General features: G+C 39.6%; 1 protein-coding gene across 5 annotated transcripts in view; it reads left to right on the forward strand.

Annotated features, from left to right (window-relative positions):
* COL16A1 (collagen type XVI alpha 1 chain) overlaps positions 1–21847 on the forward strand; it is a 3146845-nt gene that overhangs the window by 2847094 nt on the left and 277904 nt on the right. For all 5 annotated transcript variants that reach the window (XM_044082765.1, XM_044082783.1, XM_044082773.1 and 2 more), the window contains 2 exons: positions 1687–1758; positions 4803–4856. In XM_044082765.1, the coding sequence (XP_043938700.1) occupies positions 1687–1758; positions 4803–4856 (126 nt within the window). The remainder of the gene's footprint in view (positions 1–1686; positions 1759–4802; positions 4857–21847) is intronic.

Below are 21847 nucleotides of genomic sequence, written 5' to 3' on the forward strand. Positions count from 1 at the left end.
ACCAGTGCTGCTTTATCGAAAATGCACTTTCGCGTAATAAAGTTTGCAGACTATAGTAGGAAGGGGGATGCTTATTGAAAACATGATGTTTGCATGTTACATTCATTGTACTTCAGTATTTAGTGTTGACGTACAACTAATGGGACCTTTACTGAGATCATGGTACAGTGGGGATGAGGGAACTGTCCCTTTTCCCCACTGTAGTGCGATCTCTGAGTGAGAAAACTGGAGTAGTGGGGGACATGGAGGGTGCAGGGTGGCTTGCCCCCCTGCATAAAAGTGTTTTCAGTATTTTTTTTGAATGGATTTACATGAAAGTGTGTTTTCGTTAAACGCACTTTCGTGTAAATGCATTCGCGAATTTACGTTTCGCTGAAATGTAAATTCATGCACAGACAGTAGATCCCTACATTTATAGCATTATTAAACAGTCATCATTACTATATTCAGCATTGCTGTAACTGTATCACTATTGCTACATTTATAGCATTATTAAACAGTCATCATTACTATATTCAGCATTGCTGTAACTGTATCACTATCGCTACATTTATAGCATTATTAAACAGTCATCATTACTGTATTCAGCATCGCTGTAACTGTATCACTATCGCTACATTTATAGCATTATTAAACAGTCATCATTACTATATTCAGCATCGCTGTAACTGTATCACTATCGCTACATTTATAGCATTATTAAACAGTCATAATTACTATATTCAGCAGCGCTGTACTGTATCACTATCACCAGATTTATAGCATTATTATACAGTCATCATTACTATATTCAGCATCGCTGTAACTGTATCACTATCGCTACATTTATAGCATTATTAAACATTCAGCATTACTATATTCAGCATCGCTGTAACTGTATCACTATTGCTACCTTTATAGCATTATTAATCATTCATCATTACTATATTCAGCATTTCAGTAACTGTATCATCACCATTGCTGCATTTATTGGATTATCAGACATTCATCATTTCTATATTGAGTGTTGTAACTATATTATCATTGCTACACTTATAGCATTATTTTTTTATTTATTTATTTTGTTTTACATTTGTTTACCAGGAAAATCCAACTGGACACAGGTCCTTTTTCAGCAGGCCCAGGGAGAAAAGCTGTGCGCAAAGATACATTAAGGACAGAATTAATAAGAACAATGTTACTATAAATGGAAGTGAGCAATGTCTGCTAAAAGCCAGAACATAAATTACGAATAACATAGTTGCATGAGGGACAGTGGATATACATGGAGTATACATTCTTACATGCATAGGAGCATTGGATACATATTTCATGGCACTTATCAAAAATTAGTACAAATACATTTATAGCACTGTTGAACATTCATTAGGGTAAACAACAAGCTTATTTTGGGATATGTTTTCTATTTGTAATATATTTCATCAGTAGTTAGCCTGAACAATTGTTTTGTTTCAACAACAGTATTCTCATACATGTCAACAAAAGAGGTGCTACAGGAAATAAATCACAGCAGAATAGTAACAACTCAGCTTATTAGGCATTAGTTTGTTGCATAAACATACATCCTCTCTGCAGAACTTGTCACTGAATGATAACAGAACTTACTGCAATGACTGCATTTATAAGTACGTTCACCGGAGTCTCATTATTACTTAGGTGGCTCACAATTTACTATTTTGATTGCAGGGCAGTGAAGGAATGACTGGGCCTACTGGGCCAACAGGACCTCCTGGACCTTCTGGTCCACCTGGAATACAGGTACAAATGTTGATTAATATGCGCATGTAGGCTGATTATTATTTGTATATGATGTACAATATATATTCATCCGACCATCCATGACCATACCCTAGAGGGGCTGGAATGTCTGCATTTCTGATGTGTAGATAAAACATGGTGCTGAGCACATGGAGATCAATGAGGGAAGAGGGGGAACAAACGGGGTGAAATACGTCTTCTCACTCTGGTGTCACAGCATGCACAGTTAGGAGAGAGTGCAAATAAAAATGGGAAACCTGATGTAGAAGTAAGGGGCCCCCCCCAAGGAACATGGGCATCATGGTACACCCACCTGACCATAGATAACTGATGGTATTCTATACTGGGGGGGCTAATGCATGACGTCTCATACCATCTAACTGTGCTGGGGAGCAGGTCTAGTACTCATGGCCAAAAAGCTGACTCAGGTTTGAGTAAGTATATGGGTAAAATTGGTGATGACCTTTGTTGAGGACAGAGGAACTTCAGCTAAGATTATGGGTAGGATATAAGCTGTATGGTAATGCAGACTGGAGAAAATGCCTTATAAAGGATAGTCATATTTTTTGGTGGGCAGGGTAATGTGAGGAGTGGAAGGTGCTGGAAATAAATGTCTTATGAAGGGCTGAGGTATGTAATATGTGGCAACTTCAAAGTAATTTTAAAATCTCAGGCAGCACTGTGACATAGAGCGGTAAAGCCATAGCTGCAGCCCAGGTGGCTTGTGTTCCATTAGTGTCCTGGGTGCCTGAGGTACTGGTAGGAAGTCCGTGCTCATCTAAGGTGCTACCTAAGCTGAAATACAGTCCATAGGGTGGAATAATCCCTTGGGCACAAGTAGGTGAGCACAAGAAGAGACAGGGATACAAGTGTATGGTGATAAAAAAAAAATACTCTCCTTTCAGCAGAAGTAGTTACTAGCATGACCCACCTCCCAGGATGCCCTTAAGATCCATGCTGGCCACAGCTCAATCAGAAAAAGTCTAGGTGTGTAAAGGAGGAGGAGCTGGTAGCCATAGCAATAGATGGAGAACCTGGAAAGGTCAGAAAGTTTGAAGCATTAAGTGGAGGTTAGAAGGAGTCATTTTAAAACATTATTGGTACAAATTAGGCACTTTGTGGGAAGCAACTAGATGCAATATTTCAAAAGATGTTGGTGTATGATTGTAGCAGCCTTATTGAAGAGGTACTTGTGTAAAAAAAAAACAGGAAATTTGTTGAAAGCATTGGGAAGACATGAAGTATGTTTTATTAACAGCAGGAAAATTAATAGCTCTTGGTTAAAAATAATATGCAACTTATCCAGCAGGAAGGAAGGCTGTAAGAAAGATGTACCAAGCAGTTCTTGTGAAATATACCTGAGTGTGTGTGTGTGTGTATGTGTGTGTGTGTGTGTGTGTGTGTGTGTGTGTGTGTGTGTGTGTGTGTGTGTGTGTGTGTGTGTGTGTATCTATATAAAGACCAAAACCCTGAACATTATTTTCACAAGATGAAAATAACGAAAGTTAAAATCCAGAACAACAAAATTTTTCCTAGGGCAAGTAAACACTTGCCCATTGTGGGGAAATATGCTCTTTTCCCCACTGTAGTGCGATTCTGGAGTTGGTGTACATAGTTGAGGGGGGCATAACCCCCCACCTAGGTGGGTTTCCAATGGTACAGTGTAGTTTATAGTTTTGGGCAAGTGTTTACTTTTCAAGGGAAAATTTAGTTGTTCAGGATTTTAACATTTTTGCCTTGCAAAAATAATGTTCAGGATTTTGTCTTTTGGGATTTGAAAGGTAATATATATATATATATATATATATATATATATATATATATATATACACATATATATGGGTTCACTTCAAAATCCTGAAAGCTCAAAATCCTGAAAACTCATAATACTGAATCTCACAATTCTGAAAAACATACAGGACACCAACACTGACTGTGTTGCAGCAGAAATACATACAGAAACAAAGAAAAGATAAACCATATCAGTCTAAACCAACTATAAGTAGGGGGGCAAGCCCCCCTGCACCCCCCAAATCTCTGCTACTTAAATAGTTCAACTCAGAGATTGCACTTCATTACACTAAGATGAGTTATGTTGTAGTATAGTACATTAAAAAGAAACATGACTAAGGTTACAACAGGCAGTCATGAAGCGTGTAATGGTATGTTTACCATTTTATTATGTGAAGTGCACTCTCAGAGTTGATATATTTAAGTAGCAGGGGGTGTGGGGGGAACAGCCCCCTCCCCCACATGGGGGGGTGCAGGGATGCTTGCCCCCTGCTTATAATTGTAGATAAGTAATATGTTGCTGTATATATTTTTGCTGCAATACAGTCAGTGTTGGTGTCCTGTATGTTTTTCAGTATTATAAGATTGTATTATGAGTTTTCAGTATTTTGAGCTTTCAGGATTTTGAGTTCAGGATTTTGAGATTCAGGATTTTGAGCTTTCAGGATTTTGAAGTGAACCCATATATATATGTGTGTGTGTGTGTGTGTGTGTGTGTGTGTGTGTGTGTGTGTGTGTGTGTGTGTGTGTGTGTGTGTGTATATATATATATATATATATATATATATATATATATGTGTATGTATATGTATATGTGTCTGTGTTTTGAGACAGAGGGAGAGAAAGCTTTCATTGGAAGACATGCAATATATGTATAAAAAGTGCGTACATGTGCACGTATGTGTGTCTCTTTGAGTATGTGGGTAAATAAAGTTTTATAAAACTGCATTTTAGTAACAGCAGACCATTTTGGAAGAGCAGTTTCTGTTTCACAGTATCTTATATTGTTATGCTTAAATGAAAAAATAAATATTTTTTTTTAAGTATGCATGCCACAAAAACTTAAACTGCATATAGCCTAAGCAGGTGAAACATTGCCAGTGTTAACTGTGTAGGACAGACCATCCCTTAAGTTTGTAGTCTGACATGGGAATAGCTGGGACCCCTTTGGGATGAGAGCTCTATACCATTACTTAATGTATATTGCCAAGACAGTGCACTGTACTTATTCTGTGATCATTGTTTCTTTTTAGGGTCCTCCAGGCTTTGAAGGTCCAGATGGTAAGGATGGCAAACCTGGTTCACGGGTAAGTGTTAGAACTGAGTAAAATGGTTGTACTTAAGTGTAATGCGCAATTAAACATTATGTCGCACTCAGCATTGCTGTACATTTAGCAGCGTCCATTCATACTTACAGTTTCAAATTCACAGTCCCAGAAGGAAGGACCTTCCCTTCCAAAATTGAAACACTTCTTATTTCTTAAGTAGCAGAACAGATGCCTTTTCAATGCCTAACATTACTTAAGCTACAGTAATTAACATTATGTAGCCAGTCTGCATCATGATAGGATATGCAGCCAAATTAAAAGCTAATTGTCAGGTTTTAGATGTACTGTGTAATTGTATATCTGGATTTCTGAGTGCTGACTTTGTACTCATCTGTATTTTGGACTGTGTATATGTTTTGTAACCTTCCTGTATTGCACCTGAGAGAAGCTTGATTTTGTATCAGTTTACTCAACTAATCAGCAGAGACAAAAATAAATAGATAAGTTCGTATTCTGCAGGCTGGCATTGATGAAAAATCATAGGAAGTTACTAGGTAAACAAACACTAGGACCTTAAGAAATTTAACATTGAAACAGCCCTAGGAAATGATGCTTAGACCTAAAGCAAAAATCTAAGTAATGCTAATACTTACCACCTTTTTCAAGGAGGGACATACCAGTAATCCCTAGGGTAAATCTGTGGCTATCCATCCATTCATTTAAATCTGCATAGTGCTGGTCTGTTTGATATGCGGGGATGTTTGTTCTATCGATAGGGGGGTGTTCGGTTATGAACCTATCACTTCTGTGAGTTTTGTTAACTTGTTTGTGTAGACTAAGGACTTTTTTTGGGTGCTGAATACATCACTTTACTGCTGACGTGCAGGCGTTTTAGCAGTTGGCTCCTTCGAGGCATGGTAGCCAAAACATAGGTCACTACTAAAGAGCCAGTAGAATATTGAGTATAAAGATAACTGGGCTAATATTGTAGGGTATCCGAGGGCTTTAAGATCTTTGATTTTCTTAGAAACCACTGAGGGATATCTACTTCAGCAAGAGATGTGTTTTTACATGATGAATATGACATTAGATTAAAATTGTACACCTGATGAGGAAGGAGTACAGTGGGATAGTGTCACCTTTAGATCAGGAGGAAATTTTCTTTGATATCACTTGAGACAGACTAAAGGGTTCCCAAATATGGCAGAGACATGCCATTCTAAGGAGAGTGAATTTTCCACATACATGCCAAGGTTTTGCTGTGTCTGTAAAGCAGTATTGTTAATATGGTAGATATGGGCATAGATTGCCTACCAAACATTATACCTCTAAATTTCTTTTCATTTGGATTTAGTCCATTTCCAAAATCTAGGTGTGTGCATACTCCAGCCCCGCCTGAAGCTGTTTGGTGTCAGTGGGGTATCAAATAACAGTACCAAGATTGCAGTCAACAGCAAACTTAGATGGCCACAATGCTAGGATATTGGCTAGGATGTCAGTGGCACAGCTGTCTTTGGTGCTGGAAGATAAGGATGTGGGTTCTATTCCCAGTTCAGGTGATGAGATTATTGAGACTGCAGTGTGTCAAGTAGGAGGGGGGACAGGGTGCTGCACTCCTGAGTGTGTTGTCCTTTGGATGAGAGGTTTGACTGAAATCCCATCTGCATGGACTGTTGGATGTAAGTAATCCCAGGCCACCTACTGAAAAGATTAGGGGAATTCATGGATGCCCCTGGGCAAATGTCAGTCACTAGTACAAATACCTCCTTGGGTCTTTCCTGAAAAGAGGCCACTAACCTATTAGGACTAACCTGGGTAACAATAAATAAATACATTGTCAGCAAAATATATGCAAAACAGAAGTCGTAGATCTGAACCCTGTGGGATACACTAGTTACATTTTTTACAATTCAGAAGGGTAGTAGCAACTTTCAGAACTTGCATTCTGTCATATAGCTTGTTAGCAGTGCAAAGAACAACAGAGAGGGTTTATGTTGAGATTTACTAATATATCTATAATACCAGTATAAGGGATGGTATTGAAAACTTTGGCCAGATCTAGACAGGTAATATACACCCAGACACAATTATCCACCACCTCAATGACTTATTGAAAGAAACTTACCAGGTTTGGTTGACAACTTCTACCCATCACAAAACTAAACTGGTTTGAGTCAACATCAGTCATGTTGCTCAGTACTGTAGCTAGGGTTGGGCAAAGGGGGCTGCTGCCCCAGGGCGCAGACTTTTGGGGGATGTGATTGGCAGTGTTGAAGAGTTGCAGATAAGGCCATAGCAAAGTGCCATGCTCATTTAAATGCATTGTGGATACTGAAATGTATTTTAGGTATTTTATTTAACAATCTGATCACGAGGTGAGTGACCTGGTCTGATCTTTTACAGTCAGAAACTGAGTACAAAAGTACAAGCAAATCAAATAAGACATTATACATATACTGCGCAAAATCAAGCGACACAACGTACAGTCAGAAATAAGTAGGTTAACATGACATTGCAATTTATCAGAAGAGATTAATAAACAGCAGCTTATCTACCCAGATCAACATCAGTAAAATATATACAAAGATTACAAATGGGCAGAAATTAATTCATATGCAAGTCTTTAAGAATAGTAGTTCACAGTTTTAAGATAATTTATTGCTAGAAAGTTACATTATGTGTAGGAACAATTATCTATAGAGAGGGTTCTGGTTTAACCAGTATCACAAAAGCAAATGCAGTTGTCCTCTTGGTTTAAGGATTCCTTCACCGCTGTTTGGAAGGATTCCTCAGCTGACAAGTTGTTTCTTAGGGTTGGGCCTAATCTAGAGAATGCTTTCTCGCCTTTTGTTAGCTCATATAGTGGTCCAGATAACATAATACTGTAGTCTTGGCTTCCTTTTAGTGAGTAGTTTTGTTCTCTGTGAGGTATTTTTTTTTCACAAGGATGGACAGTAGTTTATATGTAGTATTTTGAATGATAGGATGCCTGAAAAATATGTGGCTCTGCCTGTTATAGGGACCAAGTGATTTTTGCGTAGTATATCACAGTGATGGAATGTCCTATCTGCTAGAAAAGCAAATTTACACATCTTTGTTTCTGCATTTTGGAGATTTCAGATGGTTTGGGTGGAATGCAGTGTGATTGGGGTGGTGCATATTCCTACTCAGGTAGTAAGATAGATTGGGGTGGTGCATATTCCTACTCAGGTAGTAAGATAGATTGGGGTGGTGCATATTCCTACTCAGGTAGTAAGATAGATTGGGGTGGTGCATATTCCTACTCAGGTAGTAAGATAGATTGGGGTGGTGCATATTCCTACTTAGGTAGTAAGATAGATTGGGGTGGTGCATATTCCTACTCAGGTAGTAAGATAGATTGGGGTGGTGCATATTCCTACTCAGGTAGTAAGATAGATTGGGGTGGTGCATATTCCTACTCAGGTAGTAAGATAGATTGGGGTGGTGCATATTCCTACTCAGGTAGTAAGATAGATTGGGGTGGTGCATATTCCTACTCAGGTAGTAAGATAGATTGGGTGGTGCAGGTAGTAAGATAGATTGGGGTGGTGCATATTCCTACTTAGGTAGTAAGATAGATTGGGGTGGTGCATATTCCTACTTAGGTAGTAAGATATTTTTGTCTATAACTTTGTTGTGGTAGAAAGAAGGCAAGAGGTTTTTTGATTGGCACTTTGGTTTCTGCGACTAAGGTGAGCGATTCAACACCATAGCTTTAATTGAGATAGAACTATGGCGGTAATGTTATCCATATCATTTGTAAACTTGAGGAAAGGATCTGGAGTAGATCCTAGATACATTTGGAACCATTTGGGTCTGTAAGGTGTAGGTCTGGTACTGATGAGACCCTCCTCGGTGAAGCAAACAGCATGTTATTAATTTTAGTCATTTTGATATGTAGTCTGTTTGTACCCAACTACAAAGTAAGGAAAAATTTGTTTGAAGAAAATGCTGTGTGTTGCTAGTTTCAAGAATGTGTGTGTCACCTGCATACATTACAATGTTGAGACTGGGTAGGTCCAGGAGAGAAAAGGACCCAGTACTGAGCCTTGAAAAACACCATTGTTTAACGTGGCTATCTCAAAAAAAGTGTTATCACAATAAACTTGAAAGGTTCAAACGTTCAAGTATTTTTGAAGCCATGAAATAGTGTTGTCACCAAAATTCAGCCTTTTAAGTTTATGAAGGAGGTTATGGTTAACAGTCTCAAAGACTGTAGCCGTAACTATAAATAGTCTAGCTGAATAAGACTGCTGTTCATATCGCTATACATGTAATCAGTAGCCGATTGTTAAGATACTAAATGAGTTTCTGAGCCCATGCTGTGTCATAGGGAAGACCAGAGTTGCTGATATGTTTAAACAGCTGTTTGTATAAGATTTTCTCAAATATTTTTGTTGTGTGGCAAAGTTGGGAAATAGGTCTATAGTTTTTGTGGTAGTTAAGGATAACTTAATGTGTACAAGAGGTTTTGTAGTAGTTAAGGATAGCTTAGTAATGTGTGTAAGAGGTTTTATAGTAGTTAAGGATAGCTTAGTAATGTGTGTAAGAGGTTTTATAGTAGTTAAGGATAGCTTAGTAATGTGTGTAAGAGGTTTTATAGTAGTTAAGAATAGCTTAGTAATGTGTGTAAGAGGTTTTATAGTAGTTAAGGGTAGCTTGTAATGTGTGTAAGAGGTTTTGTAGTAGTTAAGGATAACTTAGTAATGTGTGTTAGAGGTTTTGTAGTAGTTAAGGGTAGCTTAGTAATGTGTGTAAGAGGTTTTGTAGTAGTTAAGGGTAGCTTAGTAATGTGTGTTAGAGGTTTTATAGTAGTTAAGGGTAGCTTAGTAATGTGTGTTAGAGGTTTTATAGTAGTTAAGGGTAGCTTAGTAATGTGTGTTAGAGGTTTTATAGTAGTTAAGGGTAGTTTAGTAATGTGTGTTAGAGGTTTTATAGTAGTTAAGGGTAGCTTAGTAATGTGTGTTAGAGGTTTTATAGTAGTTAAGGGTAGCTTAGTAATGTGTGTTAGAGGTTTTATAGTAGTTAAGGGTAGCTTAGTAATGTGTGTTAGAGGTTTTGTAGTAGTTAAGGGTAGTTTAGTAATGTGTGTTAGAGGTTTTATAGTAGTTAAGGGTAGTTTAGTAATGTGTGTTAGAGGTTTTATAGTAGTTAAGGGTAGTTTAGTAATGTGTGTTAGAGGTTTTATAGTAGTTAAGGGTAGTTTAGTAATGTGTGTTAGAGGTTTTATAGTAGTTAAGGGTAGCTTAGTAATGTGTGTTAGAGGTTTTGTAGTAATTAAGGGTAGTTTAGTAATGTGTGTTAGAGGTTTTGTAGTAGTTAAGGGTAGTTTAGTAATGTGTGTTAGAGGTTTTATAGTAGTTAAGGGTAGCTTAGTAATGTGTGTTAGAGGTTTTGTAGTAGTTAAGGGTAGCTTAGTAATGTGTGTTAGAGGTTTTATAGTAGTTAAGGGTAGTTTAGTAATGTGTGTTAGAGGTTTTATAGTAGTTAAGGGTAGTTTAGTAATGTGTGTTAGAGGTTTTATAGTAGTTAAGGGTAGTTTAGTAATGTGTGTAAGAGGTTTTATAGTAGTTAAGGGTAGTTTAGTAATGTGTGTTAGAGGTTTTATGGTAGTTGAGGGTAGCTTAGTAATGTGTGTAAGAGGTTTTGTAGTAGTTAAGGGTAGCTTAATGTCTGTCAGAAATGTTGTAGTAGTTAAGGGTAGCTTGAATATGTGTGCTAAAGGTTTTTAGTAATTAAAGGTTAGTTAAAGATATGTGTCAGAGGTCTGCAATTTTTTCTGCTATTAGTATGAGGAATGACTTAGTGTTATCCAATATAATAAAAGGAGGGAGCTTTTAAATTTTCCTGGGAAGCTGTCATGGTCTTTTTCGCTTCATTTTGGGGCTCTTTAATGAGTTTGCAGTGTTTCCATTGAGTTGTTTATTACTTTCCAGAACAGTTTAGGGTTTGAAGAAGCACTGATTGTTTCGGTATTAAGTACAGTGATTTAGCACTGCTTGTCGCTACTCTGGTAGCTTTTCTAAGGGTGAGGTGGTTTTGGTGGTTCTTTCCATGCATCATTCCTGTCTTTCAGTTGGTTGCCCTTAGTCCATGTTTACACTAGTTGAAAGATATTGTTGCATTAAAAGCATGGCAGATCCTCCACTTCTGTTGTTTGTTCTATTGTCTTGGAGTAAAATGTAATTTACACAATGTGTGATGATAGGCAAAAGTTATATTTGGTCCAAGTTATGATATGGCTACAATATGCAGTTGTTCTATGTTCAGTGGTTAGTAAACACAATGTAGTTAAGAGCTTAACTGTAGTATGGAACTTGTAACTTTAGAAGACTTTTTTGGTACTCACCAAATGGCCTGGCTACAGCTCTGATTTTGCCTATGTCTGTAGTTATGACTTTGGATATTACTTATTCCATGAGGGTATGACTGTAGCTGTTCTCCAGTTTCTGGAACAAACCCAGTGGGTAGGCTAAAACTGAAAATATTGAGAAGGAGTTCAAAGAGTTTGTACTTTGCGACACTGATGAGGATACATCCTGGTATGTTTTGAGGCCCGCAAAGGCATTTTTTAACTTTGGATAGAAATTATAGGACTAGCTCTATAATGATTTTGGGGAGTAGAGGAGGGGTTTATTCTGAGGGACAGTAAGGGTGGGTGGCATACAAGTCTAACAAAATTCTGCAAAGATATCCACCAGTTCTTTTGGTTTGGTGTTATTGTGGACCATTTCAGTGCATTCTTGGGCATTGTTTCTTAGCTTCCTAAGACAACTGTAGAAGGATTTGTAATTATGTTTAGAATATGTGCCTACACCAAAGATCTTTGTTAGCATGTTTCAATGCAGTTCTGATGCAGGAGAACTGGATTTTTATAACTGTTGAAGCTCTTTCATCTTGGGTTTTACATTTTACTAATCAAAGGGTTGCAGAACCATATAGGGTTGTTTTTTAAGTTTCTAATTGTACATAAAAAGGGTAGACACTTATTTTGTCTGTGTGCTTATGAAGGTGTTGGTAGAAGTCAGATGCAGAGGAGGATGCCTTTTGAACCAGATCCATGGGTGTAGGGTTGCTAGGAAATTTACCAAGGTTGCCTAGTGGGACTAACCTGGTCAAAAAGGAAAAATAAGATAAACATCTAAGAGATGTGATAGGTTAGCCTTAGGGAAGTCCCATCAACAGATTGGGTGTCAAAGAGATATGATAGGTTAGCTTTAGGGAAGTCCCATCAACACATTGGGTGTCTAAGAGATATGATAGGTTAGCCTTAGGGAAGTCCCATCAACACATTTGGTGTCTAAGAGATATGATAGGTTAGCCTTAGGAATTCCCATCAACACATTGGGTGTCTAAGAGATATGATAGGTTAGCCTTAGGGAAGTCCCATCAACACATTGGGTGTCTAAGAAATATGATAGGTTAGCCTTAGGGAAGTTCCATCAACACATTTGGTGTCTAAGAGATATGATAGGTTAGCCTTAGGGATGTCCTATCAACACATTGGGTGTCTAAGAGATATGATAGGTTAGCCTTAGGCAAGTCCCATCAACACATTGGGTGTCTAAGAGATATGATAGGTTAGCCTTAGGGAAGTCCCATCAACACATTGGATGTATTGGAGGTACCAAGAGGCCTAAAGGAAAACATAAGTGATTTGTTGACAGATTTTACCAGCAATGTAGTGATACATGGTGAGGTAGAAACCAGGCATACATTAGTAAGAACCATATCAAGAGTGTTTGAGCCCTTAGTCAGAAATGTACCCATTTGTTCTATAGTAATGCCATTAAAGATGTCCAAGACATACTGACCATATTTGTAACTTGTGGTGTGTCCAGTCTCATAACATGATAGTATTAGATTTAAAAGTGATGCCTTCATGTGCAGTGAGGTAGTTATCATGGTCCTTGGGGACACTGATTGTGAGCTATAGAAATAAATAGTATAGCGGATGTTTATTTGAGTGCCATTTGAATATTTAAGGGCTCTTAGACAGGACTATGGACAATCTGTCCTGAGGTAGTAGGGTTTCTGGCAAAAACAAACACTCTTGTGCAGTTTCTCATAGATCTGAAAGATTGGTAAGTGCTGACGCCAGGTATGGACGGGGTGCTTTGCTACATAAAAACATGTTTCGGCATCTACAAGGATGTACACGTGTTTGAACTGCAGGAGTATCTCAAGTTCTGCATCTTTCTGTGAAGGCTCCCAGCACTGAACAGTGCTGTCATGACGTTGGCTGGATCTGAATTGGTTATTCATTAGATGAACACATGAACACCACCGAAAAAGACACTTTGAGGGGCAGGAAGTGTTCTTGACACATAAACCTTGTTGCAAGAAGTACAAGCCATGCATGCCGAATCAGGATGCCTTATTTAGCATCTCATCCTAGCTTGACACATTCTGGGCCTCTTATGAATGACCCAACTACTTGGTCAGTTGTAGAAGGCCATTATCTTGCCCTAATATTTAGGCATCATTCTTAGTGAGGTCAACATACCATTCAACGCCAGCATTTTTCCTGCCCTTTGCACATACATAGTAAGTCCTGTCATATCTTTTTCCAAGTCTCTTAGTGTACAGCACCTAAAATTGCTCACTCCTGCATGGGTCACTGCTAGGTCATAACTGTATTTGTCATGTTGAAGAGTCCTCGTGGCTCTTGTGACACTAAATTCTGTCCACACAGGCCACAGCCCTTTTTTAGCCTATTGAGTGTGAAGTCAGTGTATGAACAATGGAGTCACCAATAACTGTGACATTTCTCTGAGAAGTAGTTAGTTTTGATGACCACAAGGCCTTCTGCTTGACTCCATGGTAACTAGATTGTAAACTTTGTGCAGGCATGCTGCTGGTGGGTGCAGAAGCAGAAGATACTTCACTTATTTGCAACTTAGATTTTCTCTTGCAGACTGTAGGGAACATCCCTGGTTTCTTTTTTACAACTTTAGGATTACGGGTCTGGTCATGTGCGATGTCCAGTGTGATGTTGTAGAAGTGAGATGCTTCCTCAGAATAGCTTGATGTGAGAGATTAGCCTCCATGTTAGGTTATTAATCACATCTTTCAATGGCAGAAAGTAGTAATGCTCAGTTGGTAAACACAGGACAGTTGCTACACTGACTCTGGACACAGTGCAAGTAAACTAGCCACAGAAAGAGTGACAGCAGACCGCTATTAGATGAATAACCTACAGCCATAGATGTAGCCTGAGTCTTCACCTCAAGCTGCTTCCTTACAATTCATAGGTTCATAGGTTAGTACTAGGCTATCGGCCCTAGGGCCTATACAAGCCTAGCCATAACACTTCCCTGGCTATTTCTTCCCACAGTATTTACTTCCCTGGACCCCTGTCTAGCAGGATGATTGATGTGATCCCCGGGGTGAATTTCCTTTCTCCCATCCAGTCATCAAAGTTCCTTTTGAAGAGTGCAAAAGAGGCACTCTGCTTGACATGTATGGGCAGTCTACTCCAGAGACTGGGGAGTCTATGGGTCAGGAACCTATCCCACCAGCATGTTTTGTTCATTGTGATGACAAGGTTTAGATCCCTGGAGTGTGTGTCTCTGAGGGATTGAGATTTCTTTAAGTGTAGCATGTCCAACAGCTCTGGGTTTGACATGGCCTTGTATGTTAAGCAGAGATCGCCTTTGAGTAGACGATATGCAGCAGAGTATAGGTGGAGTTTTTTAGATGGTCAGCATAGAGCATCTGCTTTAGGCCTGTGATTCTTTTAGTGAGGTATTTCTGGGGCCTTTCCAGTTGTTGCAGAAGTCTTCAGAGGTGCATACCAAATGGGGCATTGTATTATATAATGGGTCTAATGAGGGATGAGTACAGTGGGACAATGACCTCCTTTTTCTGGATAAAAAGCCCTTAGTGATGAGGTGTGTCACATAGAAGGATTTTCTGACTGTTGTGGCGATGTGGTTATCAAAGGTGAGACCACTGTCCACCTGTATCCCTAAGTCTCTTATCACACTTTCGGTGTTTAGTGTACTGCCACCTATGGGGAAATTCATGGGTACATGTTTTTTTTTCCCAAAGGGGATAACTATACATTTCTTGGCATTGAGCTTGAGCCCATGCCTCTGGCACCAAGCATCTGTTTCTGTAAGGCCCTTTTATAGAATATCCACATCATTTGGGGATTCAATAATGGCTCCCAGTTTGCAGTCATCTGCGAACTTTGTTAGTCAGAGTCCCTTAGTGTTGGCCTGTACTTCAGAGAAGTACATTCCAAACAAGAGTGGTCCCAGGACTGAACCCTGAGGTACTCCACTTGTCAATTGTCTGGAGCTGGATTTGGAGTTGGTTACTTTTACAGTGTGGGTTCTGTCAGTAAGCCAGTTGGAAACTCATTGAGTGACATAGGGACTAATGCCCAGCTTAGTAAGTTTATCTGTGATTCCAGAGTGGAGGATGGTGTACAAGGCCTTGGCGAGGTCCAGATAGGCTGTGTGGACCACCTTACCCTTGTCAATGGTTCTGGAGACAGATTCGAAGAAGTCAATCAGGTTCAGAAGACAAGATCAGCCCTTCATGAACCCAAACTGCATGGGGTCCAGTGCTTAAAGGTTGCCAGTGTCTTTGTTTATAAGTTCCATGATAATACGTTCCATGGCCTTGCAGATCAGGCTCATCAGACCAATGGGGTGGTAGTTCCCGGGATCCAAGGTGGATCCCCCCTTGTGGAGTAGGATAACTGAAGCTGTGCACCACTTAGTGGGCACGAAGCTTGAGGTGAGGCTATGATTAAGCATGACACTTAGGTGAGCTGCCAGTTCATTTTGTAATTCATGTAGTACACCACCTGGGATGTCATCTGGTCCCATGGATGCTGTATTTTTAGCTTTGGAGAGTGTGTTGTTTACCTGTGTGGCTATTATTACCAGAATTTGGCAATCTTTTGGTATTGAAATGGGCCCTTTAGGGGGTGGAAGGAGGGGTGAAGTTTGCACTGAATCGATCTACCAGGATATTGGCAATATCCTTGGGATCAGTATATTTAATGCCATTCTGTTGTAGCTCAGAGCAGATCTGAGCATTGCCATTTAGATTCTTGACATAGCTATAGAATGCCTTGTGGTTGTCTTTGGAATCTTTGTCAATTTTATTTTCATAACTAGCTTTGGAGAATTTTATGAGGGATCTCAGTTTCTTACTGAGGCTGGTAAGGGAGGTTTTTGTATCCTGGGATTTTCCTCTTTTCTGCAACGGTTTCTTCCTTTTGTTGTAAAGTTTGTTTATGGTAAGGGAGCACCAGATTGGCTTCTTTTTTTGGAAGAGAGCATCTTGGTTCTATTTGGGATGACATGATTCATGCACAAGTGGATGTGCTCGTACAGTGCCTTAGTGTAGGATTCAGCAGTCGAACTTTCAGATCCCATCTGCATGGGTGTCATGAAGTTTGTCACTTTTGACTTCAGTAGCATGAAGTTGGCTTTGGAGAAGTTTTTTACAGAAGTTTCCTTACTGGGGGGTGGTGGTGGGATGTGGATGTCAAGGGTGATTAGCTTATGGTCAGACCCGACCAACAAGGGGGTGACCATAGGTGTGGAGCATCGATATTGATTGCCCATGGTGGTAATGACCAGGTCTATGATACTGGTAGGACTAAGGATTAGTTGATCCAGGGTGTTGGAGTTTATGAATTCCAAGAACCGTTGGGCAAAGGTGTTGGTAAATGACTAGTTTTCCCAGGTAATGGCAGGGTAGTTGAAATCACCCAGTATTAGGGTGTTTGGTTGTATCTTAATATTTTCCAGTATGTTTAGAAAGGTGTAATGAGAATCTTGGGGCATGGTGGGGGATCTGTAGCAAGCTACAATTTGTACTGCAGTCTTACCTAGTGTTAGTTGCATCTGGAGAATTTCAGACGCATTGTGTTGGGCAACTAGCCTGGTGTTGTGAATATCCTTGGTGAATATGGACACTCCTTCACCTTTAGTGTTTTGGTCCTGGTTTGGTGGCTGAAAAGTGTGGTAAGATTTGTAGCCTGGTATTGCAGGGGTGCTCTCTGGAGCCTTGAACCGGGTCTCAGTTACTGCACAGATATCGATGTTCTCCATTTTTAGGAGTGCCCCGAGAGAGTGCATTTTGAGGTTTAGACTTCTAGCATTGAGTAGCATTACCTTCAGATTTTGCATGCTTGTACCTGTTACAGTGGTGGTTTTATCCTTTGAACTTTGCCTAAAAAAGGCTCTATAGGGGTGGCAAGAGCCTTATCCAGTAACCTGAATCCCAGGGGCGACAGGTCCAAACCATCTCTGGCAAAGCATCGTGGTCTGTCGATCATGTCATCCCAGGCAGACAGATACTGGATCCCCTTTGAATGACACCAAAAGCTTAGCCAATTGTTGAAGTCTATCATTTTGTCCTTATAATGTGGTATCATTCTGGGTGAAGGCAGGATGCTACTCAGGGCTAGTGTCATACCTGCCTGGGCCACATGATCCGAGAGCTGTTCCATGTCTCTCTTCATGTAGTCCAGGGAGCTAAGTTTCAAGTCATTCACTCCAACATGGACAATGACAGAGTCATATTTGTACTTGTGTAGTGACTTACGTGCCTGCGTTATGTGGCAGATCCTGGCACCCAACAAGTAGCTGTCTGTAATTTTCTCCTTGTTCAGCCCAGTGAGTGGGACATCAGTGTGCCTGACTATAGAGTCACCTATGACTAAAATGTTGGGTACATTGTCCTGCCTTAGGGGCTGTTGTTGGGTGGCACACTGGTGTTGTGAGCTAGGTGACATTCTGGTTGTGATTAGTGTTTGTTTGCGTTTCAGCTTCAGAGGTCCTTGTTGATTGGGCAGGTTACTGTTAAGGGCCTCCACATATGTAGGTTTAGTGTTGCTATGGGTGGGTGTTGGCGGTGTGGGTTTAGAAGGACTATGTGTTGCTTGAGGTGTAGTGCGGATATTACCCTTCTCTTCTTGACTATCTAGCACAATCTTGGGTGGAGAGAGCTTTGCTTCCAGTTTGGCTATGTAAGTGCATCTCTCACAGGTTGTAGTGTTGGGTGGTAGGACGAGAGGGTTTTCTGTGTACATGAGGCAATTGCTGCATTGTCCCAGTATGCCCAGATTCACCAGGTGGACAAGAGAAATCACCAGAAACTGGCCCTTGGACATGCCTGGTTTGGTGATCTTTTTTTTGTAAAGTACAAGAGCTGTTTTCCCTTACCTTAGCAAGGTACTTTGCAATTATAGGCTGTTTAGTGCATACAATTAATGTCTCCTTATTACAAGGAGAGTTGAGTGCTTGCATCAGTTTAAAACTTCCTAGTGCTTTCCAACAGGTTTTAGAGCAGGTGCTAATCACAGGGATGCTTAAAGGTAAGATGAAAAAAATGGTTTATCCTAAACACTGCAGTGTGCACTAGAGGAGTTAGATGTGAAAGTAGATAACTTAAGTTTTACCTGTCTAAAAGTTACATTTTAGTGGAGAGTCACTATTTTTAAAACAGCAAGATAGATTGAAAGGGGGTGGTCACTTTTGTATTCTGGTACTATGGAATACAGTAGGATGGCCAATAAATTTAAATAGTTGAAGGGGGAGTGATTTCACAAAAATTATAATTTTGTGCTTACTCACACAAGCCAGTAAAAACAGAGAGGAAATCAGATATATGGTGAAATTAACATAAGGGAAAGACACCTAGAAAGACAGTGGTGTTTTAAGAACACTACAGTAATCAGGTGGGAGGGTGGGGAAAAATTTTCTGCCTGACTCACAAGAGACAGAGCTGTGGTCTCTTTTCAAGTTTTAATATGCAGTTAAAAGCAGAATACACGTAAAACACAAGGTAAAGAAAACAAATCATAGTATTAAAAATAGAAAAAGGCAGTAAAGTAATACAACAAATAAAAAGCAAACTAACCTTTCCCTCACAGCAAAGTGTAGCAGAATCTGGGTGAGCCTTTCCAGTAAGGCTCTGAAATGTTTTATTTTACCCCTTAAATAGAAGGTTTAGTTCCTAGCTCCACTTCCTCAGTTCACAGATGATTAACCTTAACTTGACCTGTTCTATTGACCTGTACTAATTTCTGCCTGACTCACAAGAGACAGAGCTGTGGTCTCTTTTCAAGTTTTAATATGCAATTAAAAGCAGAATACAAGTAAAACTCAAGGTAAATAAAACAAATCACAGTATTCAAAATAGAAAAAGGGAATAAAGTAATTCAACAAATAAAAAGCAAACTAACCTTTCCCTCACAGAAAAGTGTAGCAGAGTCTGGATGAGCCTTTCTGGTAAAGCCGTGTTCCATCCCGCTAACATGCTCACATCATGCAGAGTGTTTTCATATACAGACGGTGCATGTGTGCATGAGGAGGGTGGGTGTCTGCATGAGGAGGGTGTGGGTGTGCATGAGTTGTACTGATTACCTTCTACTATCACCATATACCTACATGCACAATAGCCTTTACTACCTACCACAATGAGTAACCTTTACTACCTGCCACAGCTAGTGCCAAGCTGTGTGAAATGAATCAATGAATGTGGCCCATCCTTAGTAGCAGGCACAGTAACTGAGATATGCAGTGTACGAATGCTGTGTAACTTATGTCTGCACCCCACCCCATGTCTTACCTGCACAGTTACCCTTGGGCTGTGCTGCAGCTAAACAGGATACCGGCTCCCATTACTACACTGTACAGGGCACTGGTTCCATGGCCTTTGCCACATTCAGTGTCCCACTCACTTCCTCACTTCCTGTTCATAGAAGTCACCCAGTACATGGCATCAGTATCATCTAATTTGTAATGGTATCCACAGGCATTATTCCCTTTCTTCCCAACTCACCACTATATGATGATCACATCTGTTTTGCACAAGTAGTGATATATTTTCATGCATGCAGTGCAGTAGTGTTGTTTAGCTTCACCATCTCCCTGCACTTTGAATCTACTCCCCATCCATGTAATGCACCAACATAATTCATTCCTAATGCCTACCACCAATATATGTGCCTTTCTCTAAAACAGACAAGGCACAAATAGGTTACAGCTTTAGACTCAGTGTGTTACAGCCTTACAGTTTGCCCACATGTGGTGCCCTAGTCCCATATATCTGCAGTGTACAGATTTGCTACAACTTTAAAGCTCGCCTGTATCTGGTGTGCCACCATCCGCATCTGAATCTGTCTGCATACGAGACTCTTACACCAGTAGCTGTAATAAAAGTCAGAGTACTGAAGTCTGTTTCTCAGGTTCATAGGTTGGTACTAGACTATCAGCCCTAGGGCCTATACAAGCCTAGTCATAACAATTCCCTGGCTATTTCTTCCCACACTATTTACTTCCCTGGACCCCTGTCTAGTAGGGCGACTGACGGTATTTCTGGCAACTTTTAATCATACTACCAGGACCACCTATGCAGTGAAATGTAAGAGGTTTGCACTGTTATTTCAGAGGGTTTAGATTCTTTTTCTTGCCATGGGGTGCCTTACACAACTCTTCAGTATGGTTTCTTCATTACATCTATCTTAGTATTTCATGAAAAAGGTGGTGAGCAATTCTGTGGTACAACACAGCATAACTGGAATCTTTCGTGTTGTTTAGGATCCCATTCCAATATGTGATTCATGTTTTTATCTTGGAACTGTGACAACCCTTTCCTTTAATATGATAGCTTCATCAGCCACCATACTTCTGTCATGGGAAGTCCTGTTTAGGGTGGTGGTCACTTCAGCCAGCAGGATGTACTCACTTCAAACTTATTGCCTTCTGGAAACTTTCCTCATTTTCAAGAAAGAGTTGTAGGACCAACTCCAAAAGTCTCCAGTTCTGGTTGTGGTGTCCACACCAAGTCAGACCATCCATTTTCTGGTTTATTTTCCTAAGGGGACTAATCAGGCCAAAGTTCTGATGAATAATTCTGCTATTTGAGTAGCCATCAAACATTATGTAGTTAACAAAGCTGTTACCACGAAGACAAAACAGCCTATTTCCCTTTTCCCAGGGCAGAAAGGCTGGATAGGCATGTTGTCTTGCAAACAATGCCTGCTTAGTTATCCTGTTCCATTAACAGTTGTTACCAAAGCTTACGTAAATCACTTTCCAGGTTTTCTGAAACCTCATTTCAAGAGGGTGGCAAAAGCATCAGCTAGGTATTTTTCAGGAATCACTTTTATAGAGTTTTGTGAGAATGTTTTGGCCCACATTGCATATGTTTATTAAATATTTCTAGCATTAGTATTCATTTTCAGTGTTTCAATGTGATGTTATGGATTAGGACCTCCTTAGAGGTTATAATAAGCCACTCTAGACAACACTATCCAATAGACTCTATCTCCAAAGCAAACATCCACTCTGTTTTTACAAGTTGTCAACTGTTTAGCTATCTGTATACTACTAGACAGACTTTTCTTTTACACACCTTGTTTTTGAATATTACCACTCCTTAAGAGTCTTAATCACTGCTGTAATTAGTAATAAATTGTTTTAAGCGCACTTCATTATTACTAAACATTACGTCCAAAACTGATGCATGTATACCGTCACGTACGCATTAAAACATCCAGATTGGGTCACATCTGTGCACAAAGAAACACACCAATAATGATTTTAAATTCCTTAGTCGCTACACATACTCGTCTCAATTACTTAATTGGGAAAATATTTGATAAGATTTCTATGAAACTTCTCAAGGTTGAGTTATACATTTTGTGGAGTAAGTCTAAAAAACCTGCTCCATATTCCAGTACTAGCCTCACCATACTCTTAAATAATAGAAGAAGCACCAAGCACTTCTTGATGAAACAGAGCAGGATATTATTCTTATCTTCCCCAAACCTTTCCTGATCTGGTTATTTATAAGTTCTTTAAACACTGCGCTATCTGAAATTAACAATCCAAGCTATACAAAAGAAACATATTTGGAGATAAGCCCAACAGCTATTGCATAAAGGTATTCTGCTGTATATCCTTCATTATGTGTTCAACATTGGATTTCTTACAGTAAAAAATGGACTTTGTTTAACATAAATCATTTATTTA

This window comes from Protopterus annectens, chromosome 1.part1, assembly GCF_019279795.1.
Source record: "Protopterus annectens isolate FY-2018-M chromosome 1.part1, PAN1.0, whole genome shotgun sequence".
Classification (NCBI taxonomy): domain Eukaryota; kingdom Metazoa; phylum Chordata; order Ceratodontiformes; family Protopteridae; genus Protopterus; species Protopterus annectens.